Genomic DNA, 19,700 nt, shown 5'->3' with positions numbered 1-19,700 from the left:
ATTACGCCTGTACTGGCTCACCTGCACTGGCTTCCTGTGCACTTAAGATGTGACTTTAAGGTTTTACTACTTACGTATAAAATACTACACGGTCTAGCTCCATCCTATCTTGCCGATTGTATTGTACCATATGTCCCGGCAAGAAATCTGCGTTCAAAGGACTCCGGCTTATTAGTGATCCCCAAAGCCCAAAAAAAGTCTGCGGGCTGTAGAGCTTTTTCATTTCGGGCTCCAGTACTCTGGAATGCCCTCCCGGTAACAGTTCGAGATGCTACCTCAGTAGAAGCATTTAAGTCTCACCTTAAAACTCATTTGTATACTCTAGCCTTTAAATAGACTCCCTTTTTAGACCAGTTGATCCGCCGTTTCTTTTCTTTTTCTTCTATGTCCCACTCTCCTTTGTGGAGGGAGTCCGGTCCAATCCGGTGGCCATGTACTGCTCGCCTGTGTATCGGCTGGGGACATCTCTGCGCTGCTGATCCGCCTCCGCTTGGGATGGTTTCCTGCTGGCTCCGCTGTGAACGGGACTCTCGCTGCTGTATTGGATCCGCTTTGGACTGGACTCTCGCGACTGTGTTGGATCCATTATGGATTGATCTTTCACAGTATCATGTTCTCATATGTTCTCATAGTCATCAGTATCATCGGTATCACAGTATCATGTTCTCATAGTCATCATTGTCACTGACGTCCCACTGGGTCATTATTGTCACCGATGTCCCACTGGGTGTGAGTTTTCCTTGCCCTTATGTGGGCCTACCGAGGATGTCGTAGTGGTTTGTGCAGCCCTTTGAGACACTAGTGATTTAGGGCTATATAAGTAAACATTGATTGATTGATTGATACATGAGGTTGGTCTGTCCCTCAGCAGACCATCCTTGATTTTTTCGGAGAGTCCCCGAAAAAAAGCACTCTGGAGAGCCTTGTCATTTTAGCCGGTGTCAGCCGCAATGGTCCGGAACTCGAGGCTGTAAGTTGCCTCTGAGCAAGTTCCTTGCTGGATGGTGTGCAGACATCCTGCGGCATCCCCCTTATCTTTAGAGTGGTCAAATACATCCAGGAACTCGGACCGGAAAGCTGCATAGTCGGTACCCAGGCCCAGTGACGTGTCCAAGGCTGCTATAGCCCACTTGAGGGCAGGTCCGGCAAGCAGCGAAAAAATAAACGCAATTTTGGCACCATCAGAAGTGTAGCACAAGGGTTGGTGCAAAAAAATTAAATCACACTGCACTAACAAACGTTTACAGAGCTCAAAATCCCCCTCAAAAGGTCTTGGACTAGAAATATTGGGTTCCCTGGTAAGGGGAACGCTTCCAGGACTAGGACAGGTGTGGCGTGCTAACCTGTTACCTGACCTTGCATTGGGCTGGGGCCAAGCTATTCCAGCTTGGTGTACAATTTGGTGAAAGCCTTCTCCTAATTGTCCTCTAATGTCTCAAAACAAGAATGGTGCTTCCTGAGCACTGAGCACAATAACCTCCAAGTCCGGATTCCTTTGGATCCGAGACTGGAGAGCGAGACTGGGCCAGGGGGTGTCATCTGGTTCCGACATGGTTGGCCGGAACGTACTGCTATGTATGTGAGGGGTGGAAGGAGACGACACCACGAAGAAACTCAGGTTACCAGGTTTATTGTAACCTTTGATGATTGTGTGGGAGGTGTATGCTACTCTACGTGTTGGTTGCAGGACTAAGTGTGAAATTAATCATGTAAATAATACCAAAGGATGTTGTACATGCGAGATGGATGAATTATTCGTCAGTCCAAGAGGGCAAGGCACAAAGGAAATCCGGGGACAGGCAGTAAGTCGAGAGCAGGAGAGAAGCGACAAGGTCCGTGTGCAGGCAAGGGTCAAAGATCGAGGGAGGCAGTCCAAAATCCGGATGGAGGTCAAGGCACAGAGCTCGAGCTCATGGAACAAGGCGGGTACTGTTAGGGAGACAAGGGACATGAGTCAAAAAGACAAAAGGACAATGAGAACAAGGGCGAGGACAACAAGAGGGAAGCCAGAGACGTAATGCTTATTACTGAGCGTTAACGGCGTTCCGCCGTAGGTTCCAAGGAGCGACTGGTCTTTATGCTGACCTCCTGATTGCTGCCAGAGGCGCTGATCGCTGACAATCTGCAGCTGCGGCAAGGTGTAGGCGTGAAGTATTCGGCGCGTGCGGGGGTGTGTCCTGGCATGCTGCCAGACAGTGTTGGATCTTGCTGCGGGAGAATTGTGAGTTCGAGGCCGCACCATGACAGGTTGATTCCTTATTCTTTCCCAAAACGCCCCTTATTTTGAAATGCAAAGGTTGCTATGGATACTCTAGCCTTTAAATAGACCCCCTTTTTAGACCAGTTGATCTGCCGTTTCTTTTCTTTTTCTCCTCTGTCCCCCTCTCCCTTGTGGAGGGAGTCCGGTCCGGTCGCCATGGATGAAGTACTGGCTTTCCAGAGTCGGGACCCAGGATGGACCGCACGTCCAGAGTCGGGACCCAGGATGGACCGTTCGTCCAGAGTCGGGAACCAGGATGGACCGCTCGTCCAGAGTCAGGACCCAGGATGGACCGCTCGTCCAGAGTCAGGAAGCAGGATGGACCGCTCGTCCAGAGTTGGGACCCAGGATGGACAGTGTATCGGCTGGGGACATCTCTGCGCTGCTGATCCGCCTCCGCTTGGGATGGTTTCCTGCTGGCTCCACTTTGGACGGGACTCTCGCTACTATATTGGATCCACTTTGGACTGGACTCTCACAGTTATGTTGGATCCACTATGGATTGGACTTTCACAATATCATGTTAGACCCGCTCGACATCTATCTTTTTTTGGTCCCCTGGGGGGGGGGGGCTCTCGAAGGTTTCTCATAGTCTTTACTGTCACTGTTACCGACGTCCCACTGGGGTGAGTTTCCCTTGCCCTTATGTGGGCTCTACCGAGGATGTGGTTTGTGCAGCTCTTTGAGACACTGGTGATTTAGGGCTATATAAATAAACATTAATTGATTGATTTGGTTCAAATAGTACCTGAAAATGAGCTTGTCCTACTTGAAAGACCAGCAGCAGCCACTAATAAAAGAAGACAGTTTTTATTGAAAGTGTCTTCGTTGAGTTGGCCTTAAAAACAGTATTCAGGCAATTAGTACTTCTTCGAGTGACATTAAGTGTCCAAGTCACTTAGCTGCATAACAGAGAACTCGTGTAGAAATCATTTGACGTCAATAGCAAAATTCCAAAATTACATTCTGTATTTTAGATTTTATTTAATATTATGTCAGACCGCCTGTTCAATGCAATCATAGTCCGAGATCGGTGATCAGTTATTACTTTGTCGGACCCCAAATTTCTTAAGGTTGGGCCCAAATATTTATCATTGCTCTAGCAGAAAATAAGGGGAACTAAGGTAAAATGAAGTCCTTTCCTCAGCATTACTGTTCAGGTACATTAACCAGCATTTTATCTTCAAGTGACAAGACTATACATCACAATATACTGCACTGTCACGATCATAACAACGTAAGTGACGCAGCACATTCATGTGGAGGCAAAATGGCCAGGCTCTGTCCACGATTTAAGGATCTTACCTGAGTGTAACCCGAGCAAGAGATTTGTAAATATCAAGTGGCCAAATGTTTCCTTCATTGTCTTTTTCCTTAAACACGTACAGGCTTAGCCATGATAAATAACTGCAGGAGAGTTTCATGGCTACCTACTTGGTGACCAAGGTTATCTGTGCCAACACGCTCCACTTACTCTTGACCCTGACAACAGACAATAAATAATTATTTAGTGTTTTTTTCCTAATAATCAAATTTTACTATTATTTATAATGAATTCAAACATGACAGTAAATTGACAATTAGCTCTGAGTAAGGGCTTCTACTGCCATCCAATGTCTCCCCTCTTATGTCTGTGGTGGATAAAACAAGAAAAACATCAATACAGTACTTGTTTTTCAATTTTAATTGAAATCCTGCAAACACTTAAACCAGTTTTGTGCCGTCAGGGCCAGCAAGGCCTTCTCTGCTGGCCTAACAAAACATAAATCACGATTATATTAAAGATACAATTATTTTTTATTTGACTTTCCCTAAATATCTAAAAGTATTCATTTTCTCTTCATGTCATATTATGCTCCTTCCAGTGCTGTTTTTAGTTTAAGTTTTTATCCAATCAGAATTCAGCAAGCTTATCTTGCCATGCTGTTCCAAATCTGCCCGAGGCCTACAGGATCAACAATGCGGGCGTCCGTGCACTGTAAGTGAACGGGGACATACAGTTGATAGACGGTTGGGATAACCAATCAGATCACGAGTTGTTGTCAGTAAGGCCTTCTCGCTGGTCTCACATTGAACGTGACATTTACGTGTCCTATAATTGGATACTCACCGGGACCGATAGCGGATGAATTTGAGAACACATAGAGTTGAGACATTTGTGATAGGCCACTTTCAAAAAACTTGTGATCTGATTGGCTATCTAAGTAGCCTGATGTTAACAAGACTGTGATTGGATACTCACTTGTCATTCCAAAGTGAGTATCACAAGTTTCAATTTAGCAGGAAGAAAGAAGTCAGGAAGAAAGAAGTGTTGCGCCATAGCCATACTGGGATAGCAGAGAAGGAGAACAAAATGTTGATTAGGTGGCAGATATATATTAGCAAGGCCATTTTCAAGAAGGATATTTAAAGAGAAACTACATCTTGTGAGACGATGTCGGCCAACCCCGGAAGCTTGCTCAGCTGTTCTGGCGATGAAATGGGGAATTGCCCGCCATTTCCACGTGAATAAGCCGACGACAAGGGGTACCACTGGCCTATACGGTGTCGAATAGGTGCTACACATTGTTACTTCAAATATTAAAGGCCTACTGAAATCCACTACTACCCACCACGCAGTCTGATAGTTTATATATATCAATGATGAAATATTAACAATGCAACACATGCCAATACAGCCTTTTTAGTTGACTAAATTACAATTTTAAATTTCCCGGGAGTTTCGCCTTGAAAACGTTGTGTAATGATGACGTGTACGCAAGACGTCACAGGTTTTAAGGAAGTATGAGCACTGCGCACACACACAGCCAAAAGTTGCTTTAAAAGCATAATTACACAGTATTTTGGAGATCTGTGTTGCTGAATCTTTTGCAATTTGTTCAATTAATATTGGAGAAGTCACAGTAGAAAGATGGAGTTGGAAAGCTTTAGCCACACAAACACACGGTGATTCCTTGTTTAAAATTCCTGGAGGTGAAACTTTACTATGGATCAGAATGAATCCATAGTATGAATCACGACGGAATGTCAACCAGCAGGTTTTGGTGAGAAAATTGTGGTAAAAAGTCGCTTCTTACCGGAGATCAGCTGAGCTTGTGCCGCCCATAAAGCTGCCGTCGACTCCCCTGAGACATTGCCGTCAAAACACCCGTGGACTATCAGGTACTATTTAACTCACTAAAACACTAGCAACACAATAGAAAGATAAAGGATTTTTTTCAGAATTATCCTATTAAATGTCTCTAAAAAGCAATCGTGTTTTGTTTTTTTTTACTTTTTTTTTTCTAGTCCGTCGCTATCAATATCCTCAAACACAAATCTTTCATCCTTGCTCAAATTAATGGGGAAATTGTCGTTTTCTTGGTCCGAATAGCACTTTTTGTTGGAGGCTCCCATTAAAAACAATGTGAATATGTGAGGAGCCATCAAACATGTGACGTCATCGTCTGCGACTTCCGGTGGAGGCAGGGCTTTTCTCTTAGCACCGAAAGTTGCGAACTTTATCGTGGATGTTCTCTATTAAATCCTTTCAGCAAAAATATGGCAATATCGCAAAATGATCAAGTATGACACATAGAATGGACCTGCTATCCCTGTTTAAATAAAAAAATCAAATTTCAGTAGGCCTTTAAATTATTTAACTTCACTTTTAATACATTTTTTGCAATTTAAATTTTGACAGTACCACATAAGATATATTTTAATTGCTAATGCGTTTTAATTGATTTTCAAATGCGCCAGAAAAAAAACAGTTTGTACACTGAGGTGATTGAATGCCCAGTAAGGTGTAAATGTGTTCAGTATAGTATTTCTCCAGCAATGGTCACGTGGTGACAAATGCTGGTATTTTGAGAGGTACTCATTGAAGTTGGACATCACTGAAAGCCATAAGTGGGAAAGGCACGGCCCGCCACTGCCTAAAACATGTATCATATAAAAAAAAAAAAAAGATGATTCAATGTTATTTGGAAAAAAAGAACTCAAACGTATCATAACATTTTCCTCCAAGATATTTATTTGATGCAACAAAAAAAATGCTACTCAAGGGTCTCAGGTTAATCTCAAGTATGAGTGAGGAGCGTTGCTGATCATTTTTTTTTAATGAATTTTTCTACAGTTTACAAATATTCACACATAAAATGTTGCCAAAAACCCTAGTGTATCGTAAACATGTCGTTCAACTTTACAACTCTCCCCTTTATTCCTTCTGCTTAAAGAAAACTTGCATTGATTTGTCCTCCTGCCCCCCCCCCCTGCCCCCCCCCCCCCTGCCCCAACACACACACACACACACACACACGCGCGCGCACACACACGTTTTTTAAACAGCTCCAACCCCTGCGGGTCACATGACCAATCAGTTAGATTGCATCCGCTGAAGGTGAGAGGTTCTACATGGGAGGAGTCACAGTGTGAGGCAGGAGCTCTGTTGACGTCATCACATGAAGAGGAGGCCTGTATTGCATCCTTCATTCCTAAAGCAACTTAAAAGTGTCTGATACAGACGCACAGTCGTTGCGACATAGACAGCACAGACACACGTCTCGGCACTTGTACGCGTCCTTACATTAAGAATAGTTGACCGACATCGGGGGGGAAATGTACAGTACAGTATCTCACAAAAGAGCGTACGGCCCCTCACACTTCTGCATAAAATATTTTCACAGAACAACACTGAAGAGAAGACACTTTGTTGCAATGCAAAGTAGTCCCTGTAACTAATATAATGCAGTAATTCCTTGTTTATTGCTGTTAGTTAGTTCCGGACAGACTGCAATAACACTTCCGCCAAGTAAAAATCATAAATAATATAAATATGTATATATTTTCACAGCTAGAGCATTAAAAAAACATGTTAACTACCTTCTAAATTGGATTTTAATATTATACATGAAAAAACACCATTTATCCATCCATCATCTTCCGTTTATCCGAGGTCGGGTCGCGGGGGCAGCAGCCTAAGCAGGGAAGCCCAGACTTCCCTCTCTCCAGCCACTTCGTCTAGCTTTTCCCGGGGGATCCCGAGGCGTTCCCAGGCCAGCCGGGAGAGATAGTCTTCCTAACGTGTCCTGGGTCTTCCCCGTGGCCTCTTACCAGGAGGCGTTCGGGTGGCATCCTGACCAGATGCCCGAGCCACCTCATCTGGCTCCTCTCGAAGTGGAGGAGCAGCGGCTTTACTTTGAGTTCCTCTTGGATGGCAGAGCTTCTCACCCTATCTCTAAGGTAGAGCCCCGCCACCCGGCAGAGGAAACTCTTTCCAGCCGCTTGTACATGTGATCTTATCCTTTCGGTCATGACCCAAAGCTCATGACCATAGGTGAGGATGGGAACGTAGATCGACCGGTAAATTGAGAGCTTTGCCTTCCGGCTCAGCGCCTTCTTCACCACAACGGATTGGTACAACGTCCGCATTACTGAAGATGCTGCACCGATCCGCCTGTCGATCTCACGATGCACTCTTCCCTCACTCGTGAACAAGACTCCTAGGTACTTGAACTCCTCCACTTGGGGCAGGGTCTCCTCCCCAACCCGGAGATGGCACTCCACCCTTATCCGGGAGAGAACCATGGACTCGGACTTGGAGGTGCTGATTCTTATTCCGGTCGCTTCACACTCGGCTGCGAACCGATCCAGTGAAAGCTGAAGATCCCGGCCAGATGAAACCATCAGGACCACATTATCTGCAAAAAACAGAGACCTAATCCCACGGCCACCAAACCGGAACTCCTCAACGCCTTGACTGCGCCTAGAAATTCTGTAATTTAGTCATCTTTTAATGTTGTCTAAGGCTGAGCCAATCAGTGGCGACTATACTGCACAGCGTGCTTTGATTGTTTTGGTCTCATCTTTTGGCCATTATTGATATTTTTTGTTCATTTAGCCAATTATTATGCTTGAAAATGCAATGCTTAATTTACGTCGTAGAATATGCTTAAAACAAACTTCTGCAATGTTGTGAGGGACGACTGTAAGGCACAAATTTTTCTTAGAGGTATGCTGACTTTGTTGCCAGCAGTTTAGACCTTCAAGGCGGTGTGTCATTTTATGGGGACAGTGCTCTGTTGTATGAGTCAACTAAATGTTTTTTTGCGGGCCACATTTCCAGAAAGCTCTGTACTATTAGTCTTATTGTGCGTATTACTGAAAACCATCATCCTCAACAGTGGACATATGAATTATTGTCTTTTAATTTTGTCAACGCTACAGATTTTGCGGGTAAAATGCCCTTGTCTAGAGCAGTGGTTCTCAACCTTTTTTCAGTGATGTACCTCCTGTGGAAATGTTTTTAATTCAAGCACACCCTAATCACAGCAAAGCATTTTTGGTTGAAAAAAAGAGATATAGAAGTAAAATACAGCACTATGTCATCAGTTTCTGATTTATTAAATTGTATAACAGTGCAAAATATTGCTCATTTGTAGTGGTCTTTCTTTTTATTTTTGTATTTGGACAAAAATATATAAAAATATCTAAAAACTTGTTGAAAAATGAACAAGTGATTCAATTATAAATAAATATTTCTACACATAGAAGTAATCATCAACTTAAAGTGCCCTCTTTGGGGATTGTAATAGAGATTCATCTGGATTCATAAACTTCATTCTAAACATTTCTTCACCAAAAAAGGAAATCTTTAACATCAATATTTATGGAACATGTCCACAAAATATCTAGCTGTCAACACTGAATATAGCATTGTTGTATTTTTTTTCACAGTTGATGAACTTACATTTATATTTTGTTGAAGTATTATTCAATAAATATATTTATAAAGGATTTTTGAATTGTTGCTATTTGTAGAATATTTTTTTTTAAATCTCACGTACCCCTTGGCATACCTTCAAGTACCCCCATTTGAGAACCACTGGTCTAGAGTATAAAGCAATCTGTACAGTTAACAGTCAAAAAAAAAAAATACTGTGGTACTTGTTTCCCCATTCACAGTAATGCACTGTAAAAACAATGACTGTAAAAACTGGCAGTTCAGTTGCCAAAATTGTACCATTAAAATAACAGTGATACTGTTTTTCGACTTATTCAGTGTAATAAGATATGTAAATTCTACAGTAAAATAAAAATAAAAAACTGGCATATGGATTCAAAAAATCTGCAAAACTGTTATTTTCACTGTAAATGTCAGCCGCCTGAGCTGCCAGTCATTTTTACAGTGCACACGAGAGTGCTTTGCTGTGTTTAGGGAGCAACTGCAAAAAAAAAAAAAAAAAAAAAAAAGATCATCTATGTGACAGCACTGAAGTGTTTTCAGAAATCTGTTTCAAAAATGTTAGTCTCACAAGTTTTTTAACTCAACCCGCGGGCCGGTATGGTGTTCCCGGACCACAAGTTGAATACTCCTGCTGTACACCGGCTACTTTACATTGTATCGAAATGTAATTTCTTAAGTGTTGTCCCGTGAAAAAAAAAAAATATTTGTAGAAATGTACTTACTTATGTGACGTACTGTAAGTTTGCTTGGCTACAGGATGCAGGGAATCAAGTAATTGGCGAAAGAGTTTGAAGCTCCCCCCTCCCCCCGGCCCTGTTGCCAATAAACCTATAAACAAATCGTATACTAAGAAAACATTGTCTATATACAGGTATATATTAACATGAACGGCAGCATTAAAGTGGCGGCACATCCTTTTGGCTCCGGTGCCTCCATGCTGCTGCTTGGGTGACCTTCAACTCTTCCCCAAGATATAATGCAACAGACTTCTTTTTCACCAAGGTGAATAAATCAAGTGTGCACTAATGATCTGATGCATCAAGGAGTGTGCTGCAACAGAAAGCGTTGCATGCATGTGCTTGGAAATAAATAAACACCTCCATAAAGTGAGGTCACAATAAAAAAATAAAAAAAATGTTGACCTCTTAGTGAACTAAACAAAAAAAAGGCATTAGTGAAAAATAAGGCGACCATTCTGGGCCAACCAGACTGGGCTACATTCCGTTGTTGATGAGAAAGAGAGCTTCTTTTTTTTTTAACGATAGTTTCACTGATGTCCTTGTTTTATTAGAATATATTCTATCGCTCTCACACACGCTATCTATTTATTTCTTCTTCTTAAATAAGCTTTTGATTTTAGAGGAGGAGCGCTTGAGTTTCTCTCCATTGTCGCTGGAGTCTTGTGAGGAGGTGCTCGGGAACTTGTGATGACGTCCCAGGCTCCGGCCCTCCGAGTCCAGGGAGGTGAGGGACGGGTAGCGGCTTACGACGGGCAGCATGTTTGCGGGCAGCTGGCCGAAGCTGTACGACTTCTCCAGGATGCCGTTGTATATGCCCTTCCCCGTCGGGGAGCCCCCCTGGCGGACTCGTTGGCTCTCCGGAGAGACGCGGGTGAGGTCTGGCGAGCCTCTGTGTGCAAACATGTGATGATCCAAGGCCGGTGAGGGCGAGGTTGACGGCGGGCCTGTGGGGGTGGTGGCTAGTGTGGGGGGCAGAGAAGGGGTGGCAGAGTCCCTTCTGTTGCTGGTGATGGAGGCGGGGAACTCTTGGCTCTGGTTGAACAGCCGCATCTCTTCGCGGGAGATCTTGCGGTAAAGAGTCTCTGAGGTCTTGTGCAGCGGTTTTCGGCCCTTCAGTGAGTTTAAGGAGTCTGTGTCGCAGCTGCCCTCCTGGGTGGCATCCCTGTGGGAGAGGAGTGAACACAAATGTCACAAACTCGCATATGCACGGAGATGTACCATTCTATGTGGAAGCAGCCACAAGAGGGCGCCATCACCCTTCAAATGGGCTGTTTGCAACATTGACACAGATGCCTAGAGCAGTGTTTTTCAACCTTTTTTGAGCCCAGGCACATTTTTTGCGTTGAAAAAACCCAGAGGCACACCACCAGCAGAAATCACTAAAAAAACGAAACTCAGTTGACAGTAAAAAGTCGTTGTCACAAATTTTGGATATGACTAAATCACTTTAAAGACTAAATGACTAAATCACTTTAAAGAATAACCAAGCATGCATCACTATAGCTCTTGTCTCAAAGTAGGTGTACTGTCACCACCTGTCACATCACACCCTGACTTATTTGGACTTTTTTGCTCTTTTCCTGTGTGTAGTGTTTGTTCTTGTCTTGCGCTCCAATTTTTTTTTCATTTTCCTGTAGCAGTTTCATGTATTCCTTTGAGCGATATTTCCCGCATTTGTTTTAGCAATCAATAATATTTCAGTTGTTTTTACCCTGTGATGAGGTGGCGACTTGTCCAGGGCGTACACCGCCTTCTACCCGATTGTAGCTAAGAGAGGCTCCAGCGCCCCCCGCAACCCCAAAAGGGAATAAGCGGTAGAAAATGGATGGATGGATGGAGTTTCATGTCTTCCGTTGAGCGATATTTCCCGCATCTACTTTGTTTTAGCAATCAAGAATATTTCAGTTGTGTTTACCCTGTGATGAGGTGGCGACTTGTCCAGGGTGTACACCGCCTTCCACCCGATTGTAGCTAAGATAGGCTCCAGCGCCCCCCGTTGCCGCAAAGGGAATAACCGGTAGGAAATGGATGGATTATCCTTCTTTGTGGGGACATTGTTGATTGTCATGTACGGATGTACTTTGTAGACGCCGTCTTTGCTCCGCAGTAAGTCTTTGCTGTCGTCCACCATTCTGGTTTTCTTTACTTTTTAGTTCAGTTTTTGTTTTGTTCCACATAGCCTTCCCTAAGCTTCAATGCCTTTTCTTAGGGGCACTCACCTTTTGTTTATTTTCTTGTTTAAACATTAAATACTTTTTTTACCTTCACACTACCTCCCGCTGTTTCCAACATCTACAAAGCAATTTGCTACCGGCTGCCACCTAATGATATGGGAGAGTATTACACGATTATTCTAGACAACACCGACACTCAACAACAACACATCATTTGCAGACTACAATTACTGGTTTGCAAAAAACATGTTTTACCCCAATTAGGTGAAATTAGATCATCTCCCACGGCACACCAAGATCGTATCTCACGGCACACTAGTGTGCCGCGGCACAGTGGTTGAAAAACACTGGCCTAGAGGGCACTAACTTTGCAATGTATTTTACAAAATCTTCCAGCTTCTATGACTACATTTACACCGCAGGCCAAAGTGGCCCAAATAAATTTTTTATTTTTTTAAATCAGATTTTTTCAAGCCTATTGTTTACTACACTGCAAGTGAAATGTGATCTTTATCAGACTCCAGTTTAAATGCGCACGGGCACCAATGTGGCCCTAATGTGGCCTCGACATTACTTGCATGCACAGTGAAATCAAAGGAAGTTGACAGGATTCCGTAAATGAACAAGGAAACTGCTAGTACTACTACAAAATAAAAAAATAAGTCGCCACCATGGATTTGGGCGCCACACCTTGAAATTTGTTTTTTACGTGAAAATATATTAAGTGAATACAATGTATGGATGGATATCCATCCATTTTCTACCGGTTCTGAATGGATATCCAGTATACAGTGTGATATATTTGGTAGGGTTATAAACCTTTTATGGCTGTAACTGTAAGTAGAGGAAGCATGAACATCAGTGTGGATCAACGTAAGCTTTATTTTTCAACTCGCATGTAAGCAAGTATGCCACAGCATCAATTCCACTCCTTTAACAATCGCTATTTCATCGAAAATCTCAATATATATTCACATATTACATATAGCCTATTATTTACACACTATTTGATTTCTCGAGCGCGGCCACCGCTGTTGCTCACTGCTCCCCTCACCTCCCAGGGGGTGGAACAAGGGAATGGGTCAAATGCAGAGGATAATTTCACCACACCTAGTGTGTGTGTGACTATCAGTGGTACTTTAACTTTTTACCTTTAACTTTTTGCTAGTGATGTGCCGAAAATTCGGCTGTCAAATAGACTTGGCTCCAAGCCGCAGCCTTATTCAATGCCAGCTAATACATTGTACTTATTATACCAAGGTAAAACTAGCTAAGATGTACGATGGAATAGCTGTATCGTGTGATCAGTGTCAACAGGCTCAAGCTAATTTATCAATTAATGTTTATCTATATAGCCCTAAATCACAAGTGTCTCAAAGGGCTGCACAAACCACAACGACATTCTTGGTAGAGCCCACATAAGGGCAAGGAAAAACTCACCCCAGTGGGATGTCGACAATGATGACTATGAGAAACCTTGGAGAGGACCGCATGTGGGCAACCCCACCCCCAATCTCCCCTAGGGGACCGAAAGCAATGGATGTCGAGCGGATCTAACATGATATTGTGAAAGTCCAATCCATAGTGGATCTAACATAGCCGTGAGAATCCAGACCAAAGTGGATCCAATATAGTAGCGAGAGTCCCGTCCAAAGTGGAGCCAGCAGGAAACCATCCCAACCAGGATGGTTTTTTATTTAATACATTGGACAAAAATTTTAAACACTTTGTCTGCGGTCACTTGGGAAAGGATTGCACCAAATCCTCTGAGTGTGCTATTTGGGGTAGCACCTCAGTCATCTACTTTTGACAAATCCAAAAAGAATATTGTAGTATTCACTACTCTGTTGGCGAGAAGACTTCTTTCTGTATTTTTTAAAACTGGAGAAGATTAGGATGATACTGAATAGTTGTTCTGGAAAGTTTCAAGAACTGCGGGGTGCCTTTTTGAGATATGTAGGAATGACTTATGTCCAAATTAACCCTGATTAAATCAGAATTGAAATGCAGGCGGTTGATGAGCATTTTGTGTGCTCATGGGTTGCTATGTCTCCTTAAGGTCATTCAGGAATGACATTGTCTTTGGTTTAATGTTGACATCTGTATGTGGTTTCTTACTTTATGTATTTTTATTATTTATTTGTTATTTATTTAACTTGTGGGGAGAAAAGCACAAAATTTTAGTGTTTGTTGGACAACTCATGACAACAAAATGTGTCTGAAAATTAATAAGCAAAAGAAAACCAAATGTTGTGATGAAGTATCCACTTCCACTGGCGGGCTGCATCTTTCCCCGCACACACAAATGACGTAGCTCGCCCACAGCTGACGAAAAAGTCATTAACTGGTTGCATTCAGGTCGCATTGACTACTTCCAGATGTGGCCTGAATCTAGTGCGAAAAAATCTGATTTGAAGCACTTTGGAGTGCTATGACTATGACTGGCAAAAAATATGATCTGTGTCACTTCAGGGCACAAAAATCAGACTTGGTTTGCAATGTAAACGGGGCATATGACGTAACTACGAAAATACGTAATACATGCACGCGCATTAGCTTTATAGCAATTTGGACAGTTAGTAGGGGTGTGGGAAAAAATCGATTCGAATACAAATTGAATCGAACTCGTTGTGCGATTTAAAATCGATTCTCTTTTTTTTTTTAAATCGATTTTTTTTAATTGTATTTTATTATTATTTATTTTTTTAATCCATCCAACAAACCACTACACAGCAATACCATAACAATGCAATCCAATTCCAAAACCAAACCTGACCCAGCAACACTCAGAACTGCAATTGAGAGGAGACAAACACGACACAGAACAAACCAAAAGTAGTGAAACAAAAATGAATATTATCAACAACAGTATCAATATTAATTATAATTTCAGCATAGCAGTGATTAAAAATCCCTCATTGACATTATCATTAGACATTTATAAAAAAAAAAAAGAACAATAGTGTCACAGCGGCTTACACTTGCATCACATCTCATAAGCTTGACAACACACTGTGTCCAATATTTTCACAAAGATAAAATAAGTCATATTTTTTGTTTGTTTAATAGTTAAAACAAATGTACATTATTGCAATCAGTTGATAAAACATTGTCCTTTATAATTATAAAAGTTTTTTTTTTTTTTAAATCTACTACTCTGCTAGCATGTCAGCAGACTGGGGTAGATCCTGCTGAAATCCTATGTATTGAATGAATACAGAATCGTTTTGAATCGAAAAAATATCGTTTTTGAATCGAGGAATCGCGTTGAATCAAAAAAAATCGATATATTATCGAATCGCGACCCCAAGAATCGATATTGAATCGAATCGTGGGACACCCAAAGATTCGCAGCCCTAATAGTTAACATTAGCTATCAATGAATGTATATTCTATCATAACAACATGACAGCAAATAGTTTGTTGCTTCTCTCGGACTGCTTTTGTGTTTGTGCACGGCCCGCGCACGTGACGACGAGACATGGCGAGTGACCGCCGAAAACCCCAATCAAACTTAATAATTGTGTTAAACCACTAATGGTAAATTAAGCTTACCAATGGTGTTTTTGTTATGTTTTGCTTTAGAAAATGTAACTTTTACAATAAGCACTAGTGAGAACATTTGCATAGACCTAGGTAAAGTTGGCCACCTTATCATTTTGACTGTTAAAATAACTTTGCGATTTATTAGTGCTGGTTTCTGCTTTAAAAAAAAAACATGTGTCGTTATTCTAAAATACATTTTCTGACCAATGACATCACTCGGTCCCACACCTTATCCAAACCTCCCCAAACGTGTCCCATTTATTTGTGCTGGTTAATGCCGCAAACATTTTATGCCTAACTATTATAGTTTTTATGGTTTTAATGTTTTAGGATTCATAACCAGCCTCCTCACCTTGTCAAAATCTTTACAAACTTGTCTCAAACATTTGTGCTACTTTTGCAGCACAAACGAATGTCAGTGGCATTTCAATAAACGCAACGATGAGGACGGCCAACTTCACACAGGTTTTGCATAGAACACTGCTGGCATTGCAGCCCGTGCGACATACCCCCTCCTGCCGACATGTTCGTCATCTGCTTCAAGGTGATAGCTGGGGGACGGGCTGGCCATAGACAGCAGGTCGGGGTCGGGTGACATCTGTGTGGATGGTGGCGGGCTTAGAGGGCCGTGGCGGGAGCGGCACATGCTGGGCATTAACGTGGCTGTGAAGACAACATAGATGGTTCAATGTCCACTATCATGCAAAATTGACTTTCAATAAAGTTCCAACAGTAATATTTATCCATAGATTCTGTGTATAAGCACTAAATGTGAGAAAAATATATATTCTAAAAATGTATTTTTTCATGGACATGATACTACCTTTGACTCGCCTCCTGTATACGCGCACCACTTTGTACAAAAACAGGCTTCACTATACATCTTAAAACAATGTCATGCCTCTTTTAGACTAGATCTCGGCAAATTAAGGCCCAGGGGCCACATGCGGACCGTTAAGATTTTCAATCTGGCCCGCCGGACATTCCCCCCAAATTGTTTTGGATCTTTAAGATGGAAAATGTAGCTGCCATTATGATGCAGTGATGTTTTCAAATGACCGTAAGTCTTGAACTATACAAAGTATTTCAGTTGATGAAATGTGCCCTTTTGCATGATATACTAGTTATTATGGTCATCTAATTAATTACTATGGTAATCTATTTAGTTAGTATGGTAATCTAAGTCGTAGCAGCTCAGACGAGGCACCAACCAGTGTTTCCACAGAGTCTTTCCAGAGCGGGTGTCAGGGACAGATGCGGAAGGAGATTTTTACAACAAATTTCTAAAGCTTAATGATGTATCTGATATATAAAATAATAGGTGTTTTTTTTTTTTTTTTACCCTTCACGTTCATATTTTGCTGTTTGTTGCATTTTTGTTGCGTTTCGCTTCATCATAAAATATGTCAATCGAGAGGGGGTGTGACGTTCATATGTTGTCAATACTCAGTGTTTTATCGTTCATAGTTAATAATGTAAATCACACATTCATTATTCTGATGTACATTCTGAGTGTCTCATTCAGTAAAAAAAAGTAAAATTCCATTCCGTTTTTTAAGGCGGTCTGTCATAACGTTTTTTTAGCATTTAATCAGACATTATTGTGAGGTTTTGTATTAGTGTTTCGAAAAATAGACATACCGGCCCCCCTGAGTCAAAATAATTGCCCAGGCCTGCCTTAGACAGCAACAGGCGTGGGAGCTGTACGTTAGATCCTTTATTTTATCTTCAGTGAATATGGTAACCTAGAAGCATGTGACTGTGATGTTGTGATGTAGAAACACACAAACGTTTGTGTCCTCCTTTCCCACTCCTCAATAATACGTTGGTTAATACATTGGACAAATGCAGCGGTACAGTGCATTTGTAAAAAGTAGATCAAGGGAATATAGCGCCTTTACGAAACACTCTGTAGGAGGCAGGCATGGACAAACACAGCTCTTTAGCATTAAAGCCAAAGGCACACAAGACAGCGTGTTTCCAGCAGGGCTTATCAAAAGCAATTTTAAATATTTTGGTGACACGGTCACAGTTTTGGGTCCGGTGTACAATGTTGTTTTTTTAACACACCAAAATATCGTTTGTCCAAATATTTCGTCATTACCCATTTTTTTAAATCTGTTTTGTCATGTTTACTAAATTGGCCCTAGTGTGTGAATTTTGTCTGTCTATCTGTGTTGGCCCTGCGATGAGGTGGCGACTTGTCCAGGGTGTATGCCTTCCGCTTGATTGTAGCTGAAATAGGCTCAAGCGACCAGGAAAGGAAATAAACGGTAGAAAAATAAATGGATGGATGGATAGTTACAAAGCTGCCAACATTTGGTGTTTGACTTCCAGTAGATCTCCTTCCATGCACGTTTGTCTAACATTGATACTTGGCAACAATTTCATTCATAATTGGGGAAAAGTTCTACACTGTTGAGACTCTCAGGGTGGATCGCAGGTGTTTATCTGTGAGACAACTCCTGTGCACTGATTTTAAAGATAATATCCAAAACATTGCACATCTAATGTATCACTATATTAATGAACAGAGATGTTATTTGCTAGTCATCTTTTTTCTGGCTAGGATAAAAAGGGCAATAGCACATCCGGTGAATGTGTTTTTATGTGAACAGACATATATTTTACACCTCAGCTCTCGTAGATAGACCTTTTAGTAACACCAGTGTGAAGGAAATGTGCACTTTTAAGAATTCTCGTTGTTTATTCCTTCTTTAGAGTTGTATTTTCCCACAGTTTGGGAGTCATTGAATGTGTTCTGCAAGGGAGGAGTAAACTTGGTCCCACTGTTGCATGCTTTAAGTGAGATGGTTGCAGATGTGGTTTTGGCGTGTTTTTTTTGTTTTGATGAGTGATTGTTGAAGGACCACCTCCCCTTTTAAAATTCAGGCAAAAGCTACAATATTTTGTATGTGGTGGCAAATTTTACAATATGCTTTAAAAAAAAAAAAATCCCACTGCATTGAAGCGTCTTTCTGTGACTAACTCACTTGTGAACTGTGGAATGATGGGGGGCGTGTCCTCATCCAGGTCGTCCACCCCACCGGCAATTGGGTATGGGGGGACGGAAACGCGCGGCATCACCACCCAGCTGTGGTCGGAGTAGAGACTGGCTGTAAGATTTGGCAGCCCCGAGTTGTTGACGACAGGGAAGCCACAGAGCCTCTCGATCTGCTGCCAGCGGTGCAGACGCTCCCTCAGGCACGCCGTCACCTCAGACAACGACTTCCTAAAGACGGGGGAAAAATTACGAACAATTCTTTAAACTGTTTGCCCATTGTCTACCCTCTTCATGACAAAATCTGGGTCTTCGAGGCGTGGAAATCTTATTTGTGATGTTTGTTGTAATAACATCCATGTACTATAGTTATATATATTTTTTTTTTACAAACAAACATAACACAACTGTCTTGAAAGACAACATACAATGAAAGAAGTCATGGAGCTTTGTTTGCATGAAGTTAGTCAAGATTTTGACCAAGAGCGTTCAAACAACACAAATTTGGAATGCCTGATCCTATCTTGACACAAACCTGTTATTGTGTGTGTAAAATACTGTTGTTGTAATATTGTCAAACTTGAAATGGAATTAGGGATGGACTCAAAGTCAAGACGCTTTGTGTTCCAGTTGATACAACAAAATGTGATATTTTGAAGGTGCATGCTTCTGAAAAAATAATCCTTTTTCAGAGTATTCACACTCTTTTTCTTCAGTGTCAGTACGACTTAGATAGATTTTGACTTAGCTTACTTTTCAAAGGCAAGCCTCTACTCTAAATGCTTCATTTTACATTCACTTTAGGGATAACTTATTTTAGGTGTCGTAGTACCCAAGAATCCCAGAATACCAAAGAGTTCAGCGTCTTGTGTTTTGACTCTCACTTACTTAGCCTCAAGTATCTTGTGGTCCACCTCGTCCAGTGAAGAGCTATGTGCTACATGAAGAATCCCAAAGACGGAACTTCTCTTTTTCTTAATTTTCTCTGCCTGGAAATGCAAAAATGGAAAGCTTAGAGAGAGAGAGAGGGAAAGGAGAATATTCAGTGAACGCTGAATGGTGGTACCTCGTCCTTGGCGACATACAGCTGAAACTCTGCACTCTGCTTTTTGATGTTGTAGTACTGAACCTCCACCTCATGCGTGAGCTGTAGCCACTTCTGCAGCGCTTCTGGCAGCGAGTGCTCTGATTGCATCTCCTTCTCGGCTCGCTTCAGGGCCTTTCGTACCTACAAGGACGGTTTAATTTAAAA

At 41.9% G+C, this 19,700-nt stretch overlaps 1 protein-coding gene across 1 annotated transcript in view; it reads right to left on the bottom strand.

The window, feature by feature from the left end:
* Window positions 1-6,987: 6,987 nt before the first annotated feature.
* Window positions 6,988-19,700, bottom strand: part of stim2b (stromal interaction molecule 2b) — a 57,890-nt gene continuing 45,177 nt past the window's right edge. The window contains exons 8-12 of the mRNA XM_061913579.1: window positions 19,515-19,676; window positions 19,337-19,437; window positions 18,441-18,679; window positions 15,957-16,110; window positions 6,988-10,889 (exon numbers count right to left, since the gene is read on the bottom strand). Of these exons, the coding sequence (XP_061769563.1) occupies window positions 10,313-10,889; window positions 15,957-16,110; window positions 18,441-18,679; window positions 19,337-19,437; window positions 19,515-19,676 (1,233 nt within the window). The 3' untranslated portion in view covers window positions 6,988-10,312. The remainder of the gene's footprint in view (window positions 10,890-15,956; window positions 16,111-18,440; window positions 18,680-19,336; window positions 19,438-19,514; window positions 19,677-19,700) is intronic.

The sequence above is a fragment of the Nerophis ophidion genome, linkage group LG10 (assembly GCF_033978795.1).
Source record: "Nerophis ophidion isolate RoL-2023_Sa linkage group LG10, RoL_Noph_v1.0, whole genome shotgun sequence".
Taxonomy (NCBI): domain Eukaryota; kingdom Metazoa; phylum Chordata; class Actinopteri; order Syngnathiformes; family Syngnathidae; genus Nerophis; species Nerophis ophidion.
The sequence above is the reverse complement of the archived record's forward strand: the minus strand, read 5'-3'. Positions and strand labels throughout refer to the sequence as shown.